This window comes from Pecten maximus, chromosome 3 (genome assembly GCF_902652985.1).
Source record: "Pecten maximus chromosome 3, xPecMax1.1, whole genome shotgun sequence".
Lineage (NCBI taxonomy): Eukaryota > Metazoa > Mollusca > Bivalvia > Pectinida > Pectinidae > Pecten > Pecten maximus.
Window position 1 is genome coordinate 31,529,345 of NC_047017.1, and position 19,885 is coordinate 31,549,229.

At 38.0% G+C, this 19,885-nt stretch overlaps 1 protein-coding gene across 3 annotated transcripts; it reads right to left on the bottom strand.

Annotated features, from left to right (window-relative positions):
• Positions 1-1,038: 1,038 nt before the first annotated feature.
• LOC117323904 (FERM domain-containing protein 8-like) lies at positions 1,039-19,362 on the bottom strand. 3 transcript variants are annotated; one of them, XM_033879425.1, is made up of 11 exons: positions 19,286-19,362; positions 17,788-17,869; positions 17,322-17,492; positions 16,808-16,909; positions 16,474-16,532; positions 13,829-13,995; positions 13,121-13,306; positions 8,778-8,925; positions 7,182-7,325; positions 5,604-5,688; positions 1,039-4,589 (listed from the first exon to the last, which is right to left on the bottom strand). In XM_033879425.1, exons 1-11 carry the CDS (start codon positions 19,298-19,300, stop codon positions 4,504-4,506), a joined length of 1,245 nt encoding a protein of 414 aa, XP_033735316.1. In that variant the 5' UTR covers positions 19,301-19,362; the 3' UTR covers positions 1,039-4,503. The 3 variants fall into 3 exon arrangements, with proteins under 3 accessions (XP_033735316.1, XP_033735317.1, XP_033735318.1); XM_033879426.1 differs by lacking the exons at positions 1,039-4,589; positions 5,604-5,688 and adding an exon at positions 5,950-6,798; XM_033879427.1 differs by lacking the exons at positions 1,039-4,589; positions 5,604-5,688; positions 7,182-7,325 and adding an exon at positions 8,345-8,623.
• Between the last annotated feature and the right edge of the window lie 523 nt (positions 19,363-19,885).

Sequence of the window (19,885 nt, forward strand, 5' to 3'; positions counted from 1 at the left end):
GCCTTCCCATTCCAGGACAATGAGATACATGATTATTTGCCTGCTGAAACCAATTGTAATCTCTGGTCCTTGTGTAGCAGAAGATTGACACTTAAAATTTCTATCCAGTATTCTTGTCAAACTTAAACCTACTGGCTGACCATGCCCCTTCCCCCTGCAACAAGTCTATGTTCCCCCGGGGTATTAGCCTTTGTGTCCACCCCAACACTCTTACACTGCTTCAGTGGTGAGCTTTTCACTTGTTCCTTTGACTTCCAGAGGCTTCATATTCCATCTGTATGTCCGTGAGAAGACTTTTAAATATCAATACTCTGTCCCAATAATTCCTGTCATATTTTAAACCTGTTAAACTCGATGGTTTTCAACACAAGACTCTATATCTTGCACACAGTTCCTTCACAAAGTTCAGGTCATCTTGCTTTCACAGTGGTCTCCAGTAAGCTTATTTATTGAAAAGAAATTCCTTAAAAGTTTTAACGTTATTTGACCTCTGTGACCTTCAAAATAGGCCAACTGAAATTACGACCAACTCTGCACAATAGCATACTTTGGCATGGTGTGCAAGTTAAAGATAGCCAACACATGATAGGTTGAATAAATTTTATTATAAAATATCAGATTCTGTGGAATATCTGGAATAGTATATATAGCAAAATAAATATACAAAATAGAATATGTATACATTTTAAAAAGATTGATACAGGATGCTTAGGCAACCTTATATATCTAATATTCATTTATGATAATAATCAGGCTTTCTATGGCACATGGAGCAGTTGAGCACTATTTTAAACATAAAATAGTTTGTTCTTGCTTGTCATGGCAACCTACAATTATAACAGATTTTGTAGAATTGAGCAAAATATTTCAACATTTATTGATATTGATAACAGTTGAAGACTTATTCTGACAAACATCTGAATTACTAGATTTGTACTTTGGTATTTGTAAGTATTAATGGACATTAGTTGTGATGTACAAACTCAAATCTGACATTAAACACTACAAACAAGTACAAAAAATCATCTCATTTTTTCTGTACTTTATCTTGATATGTAAAAATCAGTTCTGATATGTAACAACAATATTTCTCCCAATATTAAATATTCATTGTAAAAATATACTAGAACACCAAAAACTTTTCTGTAACCATGACAGAAATGTAACGTCATACACATAATAAACCAAGGCCCAGACAGGAATGACAGAGATGTAACGTCATACACATAATAAACCAAGGCCCAGACAGGAATGACAGAGATGTAACGTCATACACATAATAAACCAAGGCCCAGACAGGAATGACAGAGATGTAACGTCATACACATAATAAACCAAGGCCCAGACAGGAATGACAGAGATGTAACGTCATACACATAATAAACCAAGGCCCAGACAGGAATGACAGAGATGTAACGTCATACACATAATAAACCAGGCCCAGACAGGAATGACAGAGATGTAACGTCATACACACAATAAACCGAGGCCCAGACAGGAATGACAGAGATGTAACGTCATACACACAATAAACCGAGGCCCAGACAGGAATGACAGAGATGTAACGTCATACACATAATAAACCGCGGCCCAGACAGGAATGACAGAGATGTAACGTCATACACACAATAAACCAAGGCCCAGACAGGAATGACCGAGATGTAACGTCATACACATAATAAACCAAGGCCCAGACAGGAATGACAGAGATGTAACGTCATACACATAATAAACCAGGCCCAGACAGGAATGACAGAGATGTAACGTCATACACACAATAAACCAGGCCCAGACAGGAATGACAGAGATGTAACGTCATACACACAATAAACTAAGACCAAGACAGGATGACAGAGATGTAACGTCATACACATAATAAACCAAGACTCAGACAGGAATGACAGAGATGTAACGTCATACACATAATAAACCAGGCCCAGACAGGAATGACAGAGATGTAACGTCATACACACAATAAACCAGGCCCAGACAGGAATGACAGAGATGTAACGTCATACACACAATAAACTAAGACCAAGACAGGATGACAGAGATGTAACGTCATACACATAATAAACCAAGACTCAGACAGGAATGACAGAGATGTAACGTCATACACATAATAAACCAAGACTCAGACAGAAATGACAGAGATGTAACGTCATACACATAATAAACCAAGGCCCAGACTGGAATGACAGAGATGTAAAGTCATACACACAATAAACTAAGACCAAGACAGGATGACAGAGATGTAACGTCATACACATAATAAACCAAGGCTCAGACAGGAATGACAGAGATGTAACGTCATACACATAATAAACCAAGGCCCAGACAGGAATGACAGAGATGTAACGTCATACACATAATAAACCAAGGCCCAGACAGGAATGACAGAGATGTAACGTCATACACATAATAAACCAAGGCCCAGACAGAAATGACAGAGATGTAACGTCATACACATAATAAACCAAGGCCCAGACTGGAATGACAGAGATGTAAAGTCATACACACAATAAACTAAGACCAAGACAGGATGACAGAGATGTAACGTCATACACATAATAAACCAAGGCTCAGACAGGAATGACAGAGATGTAACGTCATACACATAATAAACCAAGGCCCAGACAGGAATGACAGAGATGTAACGTCATACACATAATAAACCAAGGCCCAGACAGGAATGACAGAGATGTAACGTCATACACATAACAAACCAAGGCCCAGACAGGAATGACAGAGATGTAACGTCATACACATAATAAACCGAGGCCCAGACAGGAATGACAGAGATGTAACGTCATACACATAATAAACCAAGGCCCAGACAGGAATGACAGAGATGTAACGTCATACACATAATAAACCAAGGCCCAGACAGGAATGACAGAGATTTAAAAGTAAATAACTTAACACAGGAATAGCTGATTGATACAGAGAAGTAATCAAATAACAATGTAAAATTGATATGTGTTTAAGGAATGTCACATAAGAAACAAAACACACTACAAACAGTAATGAAATGTCAATACAATACACTTATTGTGTTATAGTTCAGTAAATATCACTTATAGTAAGTAGACTTACATGTATAGTATGTCTGATAACATCATAATAACATAATAATCATCGTCGGTAACCAACAGTCCATACATGTAGGTTATCGACAATGTGTAATACTAGCCTATCAAGTGGTAGGCCTAATAGATAGTCTCTACAACATAGTAGAACTAGATATGTTTATTTACTAGTAGATAAAACTACGACGTTTTAGTCAGATAATACTACAATGTAGCGGTATACACAACATATGTTTTATTTAGATAATACTACGACGTCGTAGTAACAAATAGGTATGTGTAAGGTCCATTACTGATGATACTCGATCTAATGGATAGCTTAACAAAAATCATGTCAATTTCCCCCTAATCCAGCAAACATCAACTGTCCACCCCCCACCCCCACCTGCCTCATAACAACGCACAAAATAACAATAACAAAAATACAGCATTCTCTAATGTCACAACATGATTCTGTATAAATATTCTACACAGTGGACCGGTATTATGCATACATGAATATATATACATGTATATAAGAAATTGAAATCTGTCCTTGCGATATGTATATATATATATGATTTATATAAATGACAAAATATAGTGGCAACGATATAATGGCACAGATATGTCTGAAGTAAAGCCTACAGTCATTTTTACATAACATTTATTTATAATATTATGAACACATATTACTGACATTTGTTAGGTATCAGAAATCAATCATTACCACTATGAAAAAACTTAAAAATTTGTATCAACATTATTTTACCTTTCCCTGTGTTGCAAAAATAACAATTTAACAACCCTATTTATGCATTCATCAACATTAAAAGTATAAGTAGTTTAACATTTCTATCAAAACATCACAAACCTTATGAAACTGACAAAAGTGCTGTTAAATACTGCTTGAACTCAATGTTTTCCACTCAGAAACTGCTTAGGTTTTTTTTATCCTATAACAGTACTGACAGGTTACCAACAGGTGTTAACTACCTCTGATTGGTAACAGTAAATAAACATAACATGGCCAATGTCTGATGCTCTCTGTTTTGTAAGACATTTTCTTTTCCTCCAGGTCACTATAGGACCAGCTGGTTATCAAAAAACCAGCACTGCTCTCATGTATGCCACCCTTCTATCTCCTCGCTGATAAGGAGAATTTCCCTCACGGAGTATTGTGAGAGGCCTGCAGTCTCATTTATTGGCCAAATGTTCACTTTACCTCTAAAATAATGTATCTCAGGTGAGTTTTGAAAATGTAACAATCTTTTCCAGAGCTGGTTCGTCCTCCACCAATAAACGTACCTCTGCCATTGTTCCTTATCTTTCCTCTGGACAAATGGCAGAGACGTTCATCTACACTACCATGTGCTCAGCTGGAGTATTAATGGTAAAAAGTCTTCCACTTCCAAAGTGGTGAGCACAAGTCCACTCAATTATCCAAACACTGACCAGACAGAGAGTACTTCTTCAGACACATCCGGTCAAGCTTGTTGGGTAAACAATTACAGAACCCTTCTGAAAGAGGAAATAAGATAATGTTATAGGTCAATTATTGTACAGGGAAAATCCAACCTATTGTTCTATAACTCAGGGACTATCCAACCTATTGTTCTATAACTCAGGGACTATCAAACCTGTTGTTCTATAACTCAGGGACTATCAAACCTTTTGTTCTATAACTCAGGGACAATAAAACCTTTTGTTCTATAACTCAGGGACTATCAAACCTTTTGTTTTATAACTCAGGGACTATCAAACCTATTGTTCTATAACTCAGGGACAATTAAACCTATTGTTCTATAACTCAGGGACAATTAAACCCATTGTTCTATAACTCAGGGACAATTAAATCCATTGTTCTATAACTCAGGGACAATCAAACCTATTGTTCCATAACTAAGGGACTATCAAACCTATTGTTTTGTAACCATATTAAAACATAATTGTTTTATTCTGTAATGGCATTAACTGATGAACACAATCTAGACGGCTCTATGTAGAAACACAAAATTATAAAACTGATTAATGAATTACAAAACTATACCACTGTACAACAGTAGGTATAAAATCATGTGACCATCCTATTATCAGTTTCATATTAACAATAACTTAATTTTCAATGTTAAGAGCACACATTTGACATCACCTATTGGAGCTGTGATTGGCTGGAATTTGCAATTGCATTCATTGTGACAAGGCAGTAACTTACATAACATTGTAGCAGTCAGTGGAGTAATGTTGGCAGTAAACCAGTTACATACATTGTAACTCTCCATTTTATGAACTTGTCCACAATATCATAAATTCTTAGACTTGTTACGTAACTTTTACACATATTAATCAATGAAGCTTCATAGAAAGGTAGAAGCATTCATAGATTACGTCAGGAAAGTACAGTTCAACATTAGCTGAATACAAGCATGTGACAATAAGAATTTATCTTATCAATAAACATTGTTATAAAAGTGTGTCTAGAACAGGACATATGGCATTGTCAATACTTTATAAAGATATGAAACAAATACAGACCATTTTTATCTTCTGACGTGTCGTAGGACTTTTCCTGGTGTTTCTTATTTACACACGTGTCTACCAGGGCGTCCATAAAGGTAGCCTGTACAGGACAGAAAATACATTATATACCACAGTATACATGTGTCTACCAGGGCGTCCATAAAGGTAGCCTGTACAGGACAGAAAATACATTATATACCACAGTATACATGTGTCTACCAGGGCGTCCATAAAGGTAGCCTGTACAGGACAGAAAATACATTATATACCACAGTACACTCGGTCTACCAGGGCGTCCATAAAGGTAGCCTGTACAGGACAGAAAATACAATATATACCACAGTATACATGTGTCTAGAAAATACATTATATACAACAGTACACACGTGTCTAGAAAATACATTATATACCACAGTACACACGTGTCTACCAGGGCATCCATAAAGGTAGTCTGTACAGGACAGAAAATACATTATATACCACAGTATACATGTGTCTACCAGGGCGTCCATAAAGGTAGTCTGTACAGGACAGAAAATACATTATATACAACAGTACACACGTGTCTACCAGGGCGTCCATCAAGGACAGAAAATACATCATATACCACAGTATACATGTGTCTACCAGGGCGTACATAAAGGTAGTCAGTACAGGACAAAAAATACATTATATACCACAGTATACATGTGTCTACCAGGGCGTCCATAAAGGTAGTCTGTACAGGACAGAAAATACATTATATACCACAGTATACATGTGTCTACCAGGGCGTCCATAAAGGTAGTCTGTACAGGACAGAAAATACATTATATACAACAGTACACACGTGTCTACCAGGGCGTCCATAAAGGTAGTCTGTACAGGACAGAAAATACATTATATACCACAGTATACATGTGTCTACCAGGGCGTCCATAAAGGTAGTCTGTACAGGACAGAAAATACATTATATACCACAGTACACACGTGTCTACCAGGGCGTCCATAAAGGTAGCCTGAACAAAACAAAAAATACATTATATACCACAGTATACATGTGTCTACCAGGGCGTCTTATAAAGGTAGTCTGTACAGGACAGAAAATACATTATATACCACAGTATACCATGTGTCTACCAGGGTGTCCATAAAGGTAGTCAGTGCAGGAGAGAAAATACATTATATACAACAGTACACACGTGTCTACCAGGGCGTCCATAAAGGTAGCCTGAACAAAACAAAAAATACATTATATACCACAGTATACATGTGTCTACCAGGGCGTCTTATAAAGGTAGTCTGTACAGGACAGAAAATACATCATATACCACAGTATACACGTGTCTACCAGGGCGTCTTATAAAGGTAGTCTGTACAGGACAGAAAATACATTATATACCACAGTACACAGGTGTCTACCAGGGAGTCCATTAAGGTAGTCTGTACAGGACAGAAAATACATTCATGGTTCATACAGAATTTGAGAAATCAAGGTGACCGTGTACTCTCCACTTTAACATATATGATCTGCATTATCCATTGTACACAACAGAACATGCACGTTAAACAAACACTTTACAGAAGATAACATTCTCCAGTATGTCTACATACCTGTTTAGAATAAATCTGTAGGACACGAGTGGATTTGTCTTCCTTGACCAGGAACTGGACATAGAGAGTGGGCATCTTACCACGTTCCTGTTTATCTGGGAGATCCCAGGACAGCTGTTCATATGGCACCACAAGTAACACCTCCTGGGGAGATATTGAATATAGATAACTTAGTAACAAGGGACGGCACCACAAGTTACAACTCCTGGGGAGATATTGGACATAGATAACTTAGTAACATGGGATGGCACCACAAGTTACAACTCCTGGGGAGATATTGGATATAGATAACTTAGTAACAAGGGATGACACCACAAGTAACACCTCCTGGGGAGATATTGGACATAGATAACTTAGTAACAAGGGATGGCAACACATGTTACACCTCCTGGGGAGATATTGGACATAGATAACTTAGTAACAAGGGATGACACCACAAGTAACACCTCCTGGGGAGATATTGGACATAGATAACTTAGTAACAAGGGATGACACCACAAGTAACACCTCCTGGGGAGATATTGGACATAGATAACTTAGTAACATGGGATGGCACCACAAGTTACAACTCCTGGGGAGATATTGGATATAGATTACTTAGTAACAAGGGATGGCAACACATGTTACACCTCCTGGGGAGATATTGGACATAGATAACTTAGTAACAAGGGATGACACCACAAGTAACACCTCCTGGGGAGATATTGGACATAGATAACTTAGTAACAAGGGATGACACCACAAGTAACACCTCCTGGGGAGATATTGGACATAGATAACTTAGTAACATGGGATGGCACCACAAGTTAACACCTCCTGGGGAGATATTGGATATAGATAACTTAGTAACAAGGGATGGCACCACAAGTAACACCTCCTGGGGAGATATTGGACATAGATAACTTAGTAACAAGGGATGACACCACAAGTAACACCTCCTGGGGAGATATTGGACATAGATAACTTAGTAACAAGGGAACAAGGGACGGCACCACAAGTAACACCTCCTGGGGAGATATTGGATATAGATAACTTAGTAACAAGGGATGGCACCACAAGTAACACCTCCTGGGGAGATATTGGATATAGATAACTTAGTAACAAGGGATGACACCACAAGTAACACCTCCTGGGGAGATATTGGACATAGATAACTTAGTAACATGGGAACAAGGGATGGCATCACAAGTAACACCTCCTGGGGAGATATTGGATATAGATAACTTAGTAACAAGGGATGGCACCACAAGTAACACCTCCTGGGGAGATATTGGATATAGATAACTTAGTAACAAGGGATGGCACCACAAGTAACACCTCCTGGGGAGATATTGGATATAGATAACTTAGTAACAAGGGATGGCACCACAAGTAACACCTCCTGGGGAGATATTGGACATAGATAACTTAGTAACAAGGGATGGCACCACAAGTAACACCTCCTGGGGAGACATTGGACATATAAACATGGAACTTAGTGCCAAGGGGATAACAAAGATACAACAGTTTTTGGGCCCCAGAATGCATCATAGCTTATCTGGATGAAAACACACAAATCAATAAGATTTAACAGGTGAGTATAAAGGTTCATCATACCTTTTCGTGATCATCAATTACACAAAGACCTTCTGTGTTGATGGTCACAGTTACATCCCGTTCTGGGAATCCTCGTGCCAGTGAACGATTCACCATGTTACTGATACTCCCTGTAGGCTTTTGAAGGATGGCATCAAAGAAAGCACATCTGTAATTAAAATGTGTGTAGGGATCATTCAGAGTGCATATAGATCTAACCAAAGCCAATTCAAGGCCCTCATCAATTTTTTTTAGACAGAATGAAAAAAATAGTGGGTCAGTTTTACCACTTTTTGGTAACAAAGCATCCTGTTTGTTATAAAGGTTGTATTCATTATTTAGTTCAACAATTAAACTAATTCACCAGTTCACTAAGGTCTATCAGTTTTATCATCACTGCTGTTTTAAATTATTCATTCATGATTGTGTTTTTCTTAATGAGATAGAAAGGCATGTAAATTAAGACTGAATGACCTAATCAAGAACTTGGAAGAAACTCTATTTAAGGGCATATAGACCAGATTGAAGTCTTTTCGAGGTCACACCATTTATATTGTATTGTATCATGTTGATACGTACCCATATCAGGTGTGTATCATGTTGGTACCTACCTATATCGGGTGTGTATCATGTTGGTACCTACCCATATCAGGTGTGTATCATGTTGGTACCTACCTATATCAGGTATGTAACATGTTGGTACATACTTATATCAGGTGTGTATCATGTTGGTACCTATACCCATATCAGGTGTGTAACATGTTGGTACCTACCCATATCAGGTGTGTATCATGTTGGTACCTACCTATATCAGGTATGTATCATGTTGGTACCTACCCATATCAGGTGTGTAACATGTTGGTACCTACCCATACTGGTGTGTATCATGTTGGTACCTACCCATATCAGGTGTGTATCATGTTGGTACCTACCTATATCAGGTGTGTATCATGTTGGTACCTACCTATATCAGGTGTGTATCATGTTGGTACCTACCCATATCAGGTGTGTATCATGTTGGTACCTACCCATATCAGGTGTGTATCATGTTGGTACCTACCTATATCAGGTGTGTATCATGTTGGTACATACTTATATCAGGTGTGTATCATGTTGGTACCTATACCCATATCAGGTGTGTATCATGTTGGTACCTACCCATATCAGGTGTGTATCATGTTGGTACCTATGTATATCAGGTGTGTATCATGTTGGTACCTATGTATATCAGGTGTGTATCATGTTGGTACCTACCTATATCAGGTGTGTATCATGTTGGTACCTACCTATATCAGGTGTGTATCATGTTGGTACCTACGTATGTCAGGTGTGTATCATGTTGGTACCTACCTATATCAGGTGTGTATCATGTTGGTACCTACCCATATCAGGTGTGTATCATGTTGGTACCTACCTATATCAGGTGTGTATCATGTTGGTACCTACCTATATCAGGTGTGTATCATGTTGGTACCTACCCATATCAGGTGTGTATCATGTTGGTACCTACCTATATCAGGTGTGTATCATGTTGGTACCTACCTATATCAGGTATGTATCATGTTGGTACCTACCCATATCAGGTGTGTATCATGTTGGTACCTACCCATATCAGGTGTGTAACATGTTGGTACCTACCTATATCAGGTGTGTATCATGTTGGTACCTACCTATATCAGGTGTGTATCATGTTGGTACCTACCTATATCAGGTGTGTATCATGTTGGTACATACCCATATCAGGTGTGTACCATGTGGGTACCTACCCATATCAGGTGTGTATCATGTTGGTACCTACCTATATCAGGTGTGTATCATGTTGGTACCTACCTATATGAGGGTGTGAGGGTGTATCATGTTGGTACCTACCCATATCAGGTGTGTAACATGTTGGTACCTATACCTATATCAAGTGTGTACCATGTTGGTACCTACCCATACAGGTGTGTACCATGTTGGTACATGCCTATATCAGGTGGGTATCATGTTGGTACCTACCTATATCAGGTGTGTATCATGTTGGTACCTACCTATATGAGGGTGTATCATGTTGGTACCTACCCATATCAGGTGTGTACCATGTGGGTACCTACCCATATCAGGTGTGTATCATGTTGGTACCTACCTATATCAGGTGTGTATCATGTTGGTACCTACCTATATGAGGGTGTGAGGGTGTATCATGTTGGTACCTACCCATATCAGGTGTGTAACATGTTGGTACCTATACCTATATCAAGTGTGTACCATGTTGGTACATACCTATATCAGGTGGGTATCATGTTGGTACCTACCTATATCAGGTGTGTATCATGTTGGTACCTACCTATATGAGGGTGTATCATGTTGGTACCTACCTATATCAGGTGTGTATCATGTTGGTACCTACCCATATCAGGTGTGTAACATGTTGGTACCTACCCATATCAGGTGTGTATCATGTTGGTACCTACCTAGATGAGGGTGTATCATGTTGGTACCTACCTATATCAGGTGTGTATCATGTTGGTACCTACCTATATCAGGTGTGTATCATGTTGGTACCTACCCATATCAGGTGTGTAACATGTTGGTACCTACCCATATCAGGTGTGTATCATGTTGGTACCTACCTAGATGAGGGTGTATCATGTTGGTACCTACCTATATCAGGTGTGTATCATGTTGGTACCTACCTATATCAGGTGTGTATCATGTTGGTACCTACCCATATCAGATGTGTATCATGTCGGTACCTACCTATATCAGGTATGTAACATGTTGGTACCTACCCATATCAGGTGTGTAACATGTTGGTACCTACCCATACAGGTGTGTAACATGTTGGTACCTACCTATATCAGGTGTGTATCATGTTGGTACCTACATATATCAGGTGTATCATGTTGGTACCTACCTATATCAGGTGTGTATCATGTTGGTACCTACCTATATCAGGTGTATCATGTTGGTACGTACCCATATCAGGTGTGTATCATGTTGGTACGTACCCATATCAGGTGTGTATCATGTTGGTACGTACCCATATCAGGTGTGTATCATGTTGGTACCTACCCATATCAGGTGTGTATCATGTTGGTACCTACCTATATCAGGTGTGTATCATGTTGGTACCTACCCATATCAGGTGTGTATCATGTTGGTACCTACCTATATCAGGTGTGTATCATGTTGTTACCTTCCTATATCAGGTGTGTATCATGTTGGTACCTACCTATATCAGGTGTGTATCATGTTGGTACCTACGTATGTCAGGTGTGTATCATGTTGGTACCTACCCATATCAGGTGTGTATCATGTTGGTACCTACCTATATCAGGTGTGTATCATGTTGGTACCTACCTATATCAGGTGTGTATCATGTTGGTACCTACCCATATCAGGTGTGTATCATGTTGGTACCTACGTATGTCAGGTGTGTATCATGTTGGTACCTACCTATTTCAGGTGTGTATCATGTTGGTACCTACCTATATCAGGTGTGTACCATGTTGGTACCTACCTATATCAGGTGTGTATCATGTTGGTACCTACCTATATCAGGTGTGTATCATGTTGGTACCTACCCATATCAGGTGTGTATCATGTTGGTACCTACGTATGTCAGGTGTGTATCATGTTGGTACCTACCTATTTCAGGTGTGTATCATGTTGGTACCTACCTATATCAGGTGTGTATCATGTTGGTAACTCTCTATATCAGGTGTGTATCATGTTGGTACCTACCCATATCAGGTGTGTATCATGTTGGTACCTACCTATATCAGGTGTGTATCATGTTGGTACCTACCTATATCAGGTGTGTATCATGTTGGTACCTACGTATGTCAGGTGTGTATCATGTTGGTACCTACCTATATCAGGTGTGTATCATGTTGGTACCTACCCATATCAGGTGTGTACCATGTTGTACCTACGTATGTCAGGTGTGTATCATGTTGGTACCTACGTATGTCAGGTGTGTATCATGTTGGTACCTACCTATATCAGGTGTGTATCATGTTGGTACCTATGTATGTCAGGTGTGTATCATGTTGGTACCTACGTATGTCAGGTGTGTATCATGTTGGTACCTACGTATGTCAGGTGTGTATCATGTTGGTACCTACGTATATCAGGTGTGTATCATGTTGGTACCTACCTATATCAGGTGTGTATGATGTTGGTACCTACCCATATCAGGTGTGTATGATGTTGGTACCTACCTATATGAGGGTGTATCATGTTGGTACCTACCTATGTCAGGTGTGTATGATGTTGGTACCTACGTATGTCAGGTGTGTATCATGTTGGTACCTACGTATATCAGGTGTGTATCATGTTGGTACCTACCTATGTCAGGTGTGTATTATGTTGTTACATACCCATAGAACGGATACTTGGCACAGGTGGTGAGATAATGGCAGTACAGCTGTTGTTTGGTCATGTCTCCCGTACCGTTAAATGCTAACTGATGAGCGTCCTTTAGTCGCTCAGCCGTGACAGGCTTCCGTCCCCGTAATTTCTTATTCTTGAATAGATATTGGGGGTAGTAGTTCTTAATGTCATCCCTGTAACAAGAATATATATCATATATCATTAATATCTATATATATATATAGTGCTATCACTAGGTAGATGAAATAAAGTATGATGACTGGGTAGATGAGATAACAAAGTATGATGACTGGGTAGATGAGATAACAAAGTATGATGACTGGGTAGATGAGATAACAAAGTATGATGACTAGGTAGATGAGATAATGTAGTATGATTACTAGGTAGATGAGATAATGTAGTATGATCACTGGGTAGATGAGATAACAAAGTATGATGACTGGGTAGATGAGATAAAGTATCATTACTGGGTAGATAAGATAATGTAGTATGATCACTGGGTAGATGAGATAAAGTATGATCACTGGGTAGATGATATAACATAGTATGATGACTAGGTAGATGAGATAAAGTATGATTACTAGGTAGATGAGATAATGTAGTATGATCACTGGGTAGATGAGATAAAGTATGATAACTGGTAAGAAGAGAAACCTATGGTAAGCATGCAGTCTAATTCAGGGACTGTTACCTACCTGTAGGACTCCACACTTCGACTGAATGGTCCTTTTTCCATCAGGGCCTGAATACCTGCCAGAAAGTCATAATCTGAATCAGATACCAGGTATCGACCGTTTATGATATTGTTCCGAGCCTCATGGTACAGGAGAGCCATCACCTCCTCTGGAGCGGTGTTCCAGAACTGGAATAGAGAATAGGTAAAAGTACAATCAGGAGAACAAGAGATCCCAGAGGGATCTTATTGCCACATTGTATAATCTTAACTAGTTTTATAGAAGACTGATAATTTCTCTATTTTTCTATTTTTTTCTCTCTTTCTTTCCCTCTTCCTCTTAATTATTTGGTAACAAGGGGAACCATTGTATGACATCTGATAAAGATCTAAGAACTTTGTGAGAAAAAGCATTAACAAATTTCAAAATTAATGTTGAAATCCAAGATGGCTGCCATGTTGTCCACTGTTTATTTTCCTGACCAGTCTCAAAAATAAGCAAGCACAAGTAAAGACCAAAGGAAACCTATATGTAAAATCTGAGAAGTATCTATCAAGATCTTTATGAGAAATACTGATAACAAACTTCAATCATAACCTTAGGAACTGACGAATTATAGAATACCCATAGGGCCTGTGTTGCTCACCTTGATATTTCAATGATTATGGCAAAACACTTCACATTGGACTCAAAAGACCCTGACCTTTGACCCAGTGACCTTGAGCTTTGGTCAGTTGACTCATTGTTTCATTTTGACCAACAAAATATTCATCAGAGAAAAGATACAAAATTTGACCCAGACCTTTTGGACTAATAACAATGACATTTGACCTATATTTTTGACCTCAGTGTGTATTTCTGAGAACTGATCATCTTGACCATTTCATATAAATTGGTCAACAAATACTTAAGTTAACAGCAGGAATTAAATTTGTGGATGGACAGACAGATGGACAGGCAGGTGGACAAAGTGATCGCTATAGGGCACTTGTATCTCCAATATGTGTACCTTACATTTTTACAAAATCATTCCTACAAAAGAAAGACTTTAAATTAATTTCTCTTAACCCAAGGATGGTTCTTGCTGAATTTAGACAGCATCCTGCCATTGAAAGAGAAGACAGCATTTGAAGAATTTGAAATATGTCCCATATTGAGTCCCACCCTTCAGATCCCCGAGGATCCAGCCTCACTGTTTATACAAAATTGGTTCCCTTCACCAAATATGGACCAAATCCTTTCATTCCTACAAAAGATGAAGGATTTTAAAGAACTTGCTTTATTTCCCTATTTGGTCCCACTCCTCAGGCTCCTGAAGGGTAACACAAATCATTTGTACAATTTTGAACCTCAACCACCAAAGAATATGTTCAGTAAAATATGAGTGATAATCAGTGCATAGTGCCAAGAGAAGAAGTCATGTATAGCAATATAGCCAAATTGGCCCTTTTTGGGCCCACCCCTCAGCCAACTGGGAGTCAGCTCCATAATTTGTACAATTTTGAATTCCCAACATTTAGGGATGCTTCCAGTCAAATATGAATGACATCCAACACAAGAAATAGCAATAATACACTTCAATTGATTGTTACAAGAGACCAAGGGGAACCTACATTGTATTACTATATGAAATCTAAGAAAGATTAGTAAACTTTCTGAGAAATAGTGATAACAAACTTCAACAGTCAAAATTCCAATTGGCCAGTGGTTGACCATTTGATTTTCTGATAAATCTCAATCTCAAAATTGAATATGCACTAGTATGATGAGACCAAGGGGGAATACAAAATTTGTGAAAGATTCACACAAGAACTTTCTGAAAAAATAGTGATAACAAACTTCAACTGTCAATATTCAAAACAACCACCTATCACAGTATCAGCCATTTTGTTTTCTAATCAGTCTCAAAACTGATCATGCACAATAAGATTTTACACAGCTTGAGAAAGAAGCATTAAGAACTTTCTGAGAAATAACAAGGATTGTTAACTGATGGGCAGACCACAGATGGTTCACAGACAAAGGGTGACTTGAATAGCCCACCATCATCATACTGGAGCTAAAAACAGAGATACATACATATGTATCTCTGTAAGTTAAAGTGCAAGGGGCAATATGTTGATGTACAGGACTGTTTTCCTTCATCACGGTCCAAACAGTTGGACCAGTTGGACCACAGTTGTTCGTTTATGATATAAGGACGGACCTGGTGATTTTTGTTGTTTTCAGAGGAGCTTTGACAAAGACTTTCAAGGCCTGCATCAATATCTAAAGGTCTGTCAAGATATATGCCTAAAATAATACATTTAAAAACAGATGAACCGGTTTGCCGCATTAATGAACATGTCCCCATTAATTATTTCATGATTCCTTGTAATGAGAAATAATGGGAGATAACTCTGAAGTAATTCCAATGACCACCATTTTGGTATGTGATCTCTTGTCCCAACAATTATGAAAGTTGATGAGTCTGGGCCAATAATTGACAAAGTTATGAAGAAGGCCTGGATAAATCAAAAGATGACTAGACCATAGTCCTAATCCAACCATCTTACTATGAGATATGAAAAGGATATTAGACTAATTTCATAAACAAATACATTGGGTTCGTTTAAAATATTAACAATTACTAATTATGATGTTCTGCAGCGTAAATGTGTACTTACAAGTTTCTCGTCCTTCAGTGAGAGAAAAACATTCCTCTGGACCATCACAACCGGTTCATCTAAAATCAAACATTATTTGAGCTATCCATTGTTTAATCTTGTCACTTATATTTAAGGTATTTAATCTTGGTAATTGATGAGTCAATGATATGATTCAGGTAACACATGAAGTATATAAAGCTAGTACTGTATTTTTTTCACATTATATTCTGAACGTTTATTTAAATTTTCATGTAAAGATGTGTATATCAGTTAAATTAGTTTACAGCAGGATGAAAATCTGATAGTTTTATCATGTCATTAGTATCTTTGTAATTATAGCCTACAAACTAACCTCTGGCAATATAATCTCTTGTGCTATCTGCATACTCCATACAAAACCTGTCCCAAAGTTGGGCAATCTCGAATGGTTGGTGGTCATCTTTCAGTCGAAATTCTGAAAAAAAATTAATTGTATGTATTTGTTGATATTGATCTAATATTAATACTGATCTCTGACATTTGACCTTCCACAATGATGGTAAATGAAGGCAGTGTTAACAGTGACTTTAATCTTTTTGTACTTTGGTTGACATTTGACCTATGACAATGATTATGAAAAAATGTCAACGATAACCTTGAGCAATTACATTGACACTGCCCGACATTTGACCTCTGACATTGGTAGTAATCTGGAATTCGGCATATCAAATCAGTTTTTTTCCCTTTATCTGATAAATTTTATGAATACACCATATCACACCACATTAGAAATCTTTATTTCAAGGGCAATATTAACAATCGAATAAATCTTTAACAAAATGATTCATCCACAAAATATGGAGAACACCTTATAAGGGTACTTTTACCTAACAATGGGGACATCATCCACAATGAGAAAATTTTATTAGCATATTGTGGTAGTTTCCGTGCCTCCCGAATCTTCTCGAAAAGCTCTGAAACCTTGGCCTGGTGACCATTTCCTTGGAGCTCCAAGTGAAGCCCGGTCTTGTCCCTCAACCATATCACCATCTCCACAGCTGTAATAAATGGTACAGAGATTTGAAGCAAGAACATTTCTATATCTTGCAATTATAAAACATTTTATCAGATTTAGAAATTAAATTCATTTTACAATCCTGTTGTTAATTTTTGATGCTGTTTATCAATGTTTTTTTTCAGACTGAACTTTTATTTAACATTCCCAATGCCCCTTATCATCACTAGAGAAAACATTATGTTTGCTGTTCAGTAGATATTTGTTATTGTTTCTATAAATTATGTGTTCTTGCTACTGTATTATTCTGTGTTGTGATGCTGACTGTATACACTTACTGTCAGCCCCTTCCAGGTCGCCATGGTCATGGTCCGTTTGATAGATAGGTGCCCTCACACTCTCACCTGTTTCTGTGGGGTACTAAAACAAACAAAGATTTATCCCCTCAGATAATAAAGAACACTGACAGGACCCATGGAACTATGGAGTCAAATCCACAAAACATTCAAGTCATGTATGTGTAGCGGGACTGGACTGGGTCGATCATCGGTGACCAGGTAGCTCAATTGGTAGAGCATCCGGCTAGTGTTCGGAGGTCCCGGGTTCGAACCCCAGTCTGGCCGCTACATTTTCTCCTCTCCTGTTACAAAATTGGTGCCCAACTAAAATACTCACGGTGGTGGTATAAGGGTCTCATGTGTCTTCGAGGGCGAAGACTTGGAAAAAAGGAGGGAGGTGTGTAGCGGGACTGGACTGGGTCGATCATCGGTGACCAGGTAGCTCAATTGTATTCAGATTACTACAGGAGACATTATGTGTTGATCCAACAAGAGGACTGATCCCGTGTTTTGCAACAGATCACTTTATTTTCCTAAAATTACCTACCTTTCTTAACCCCCCCTCCCAATCCCACACTTTCCTTTCAACGTCCATTTTCCCAACCAATTGCACATGACTAAGTGCTCCCACATTAGTTCTCTTTAGTTAAGTGCAACATAATTCTACTCTTCCCGGATTGTTCAGGTGAAAATTATTATACCTTAATCTATATACTAGATACATTACTCCCATTCCTCAGTTTCATCTGTCTGTGAGGAAGATGATGATAGTGATTATTTCAGTGTTCGAGAGTAAAGGTGGTCCGATGGTCCGAGGCTATAGAAAACCTGGTCGGTCTATGTAAAATTTCAAAGTGGTGACCCCATTGGCTATGAAAAGTTTGAGTCCTGACATACATTACAATTCATGTAAACAACATTCCAATATTTTCTGACAAATGATCATATGAAATCAGATCTTACAATAGAGTTTTTTTTACCCATAACAGTGTGTTATTACTGGATGATGTAAGCGTTTGCGTGACAGTTATGCTACTTTCAACAATATGTTTACAAAATGGGTCTATGGAAAAATGACTTGGGCTATGGAATTTCAATTTTCTGTAGACATATTGTCTAAGGAATTTTCATATATACTTTCATACACTTTTATTTAAGTTTCGATTTTTTCTAATCCCGATATTTGAGATGTTCTTAGGGCATAAATTTAATTTTGCAGTCGTTCTCATGATTAAATTCAACAATATACTTTTAGCACGTGTCTCGCTGGACGATAACTTGACACACAATAAAAACTTTCAGAACTTTTGAAAGTGAAAGTAAAGTTACAGGTAACTCCGACAAGTTATTTAACGTAAGCTAACTCGGGAACTAGTACCAAGTACCTCCGAGAAATAAATGACAAACAACTAAACGTCAACATCTCCGATCCAGACTATCGATCAACAACACCCATTAGCCATTACATCAATATATATATGTATTTGTGTTGCATTACCTCTATGCCAGCCATCTTGTGTATATAGCTTCTAATACGGAAAACAGAACGGACCAAAATTCCGCTCCTGCCACGCCCATTTGACTGGAACGGCCAAAGTGAAGTATTGATATAAATACTACGCTACTGTGAAGAAAAGTCATGATACCGACATATAAAACTGAAGGCAAACTACGAATAAAATAGATTTTTATAGAGAGGTCACATTGTAGAAATGAGAGTTGTTAAATAAACTAAGTTTATGTATTTTGAAATGAGTTTTAATTTATGCATATTTTAACGAAATAACATCAGCTCAAAGAGCGGACTAAGCTAACAGATAGAGGAATATAGAACAGCAAGTATTACGACGGGGATATATACATATCACAGGGACCTGATGAACTGAACTGAGAATTTATTACAGTCTATGTGTATTTGGACCTATCCTAGTGTGTATAGATCTAGTAGCTTTTCATACGTTATGGGGGGCTTGATTACATTCGGTTAAAAATACACCGCTCGCTGTTAACAGAGACCTATATTATACTGCTGTTAATTATATCTCCAACACATATATACTGTCCCAAGTTTTCAGGTTCCTGTGCTACATATTGTATG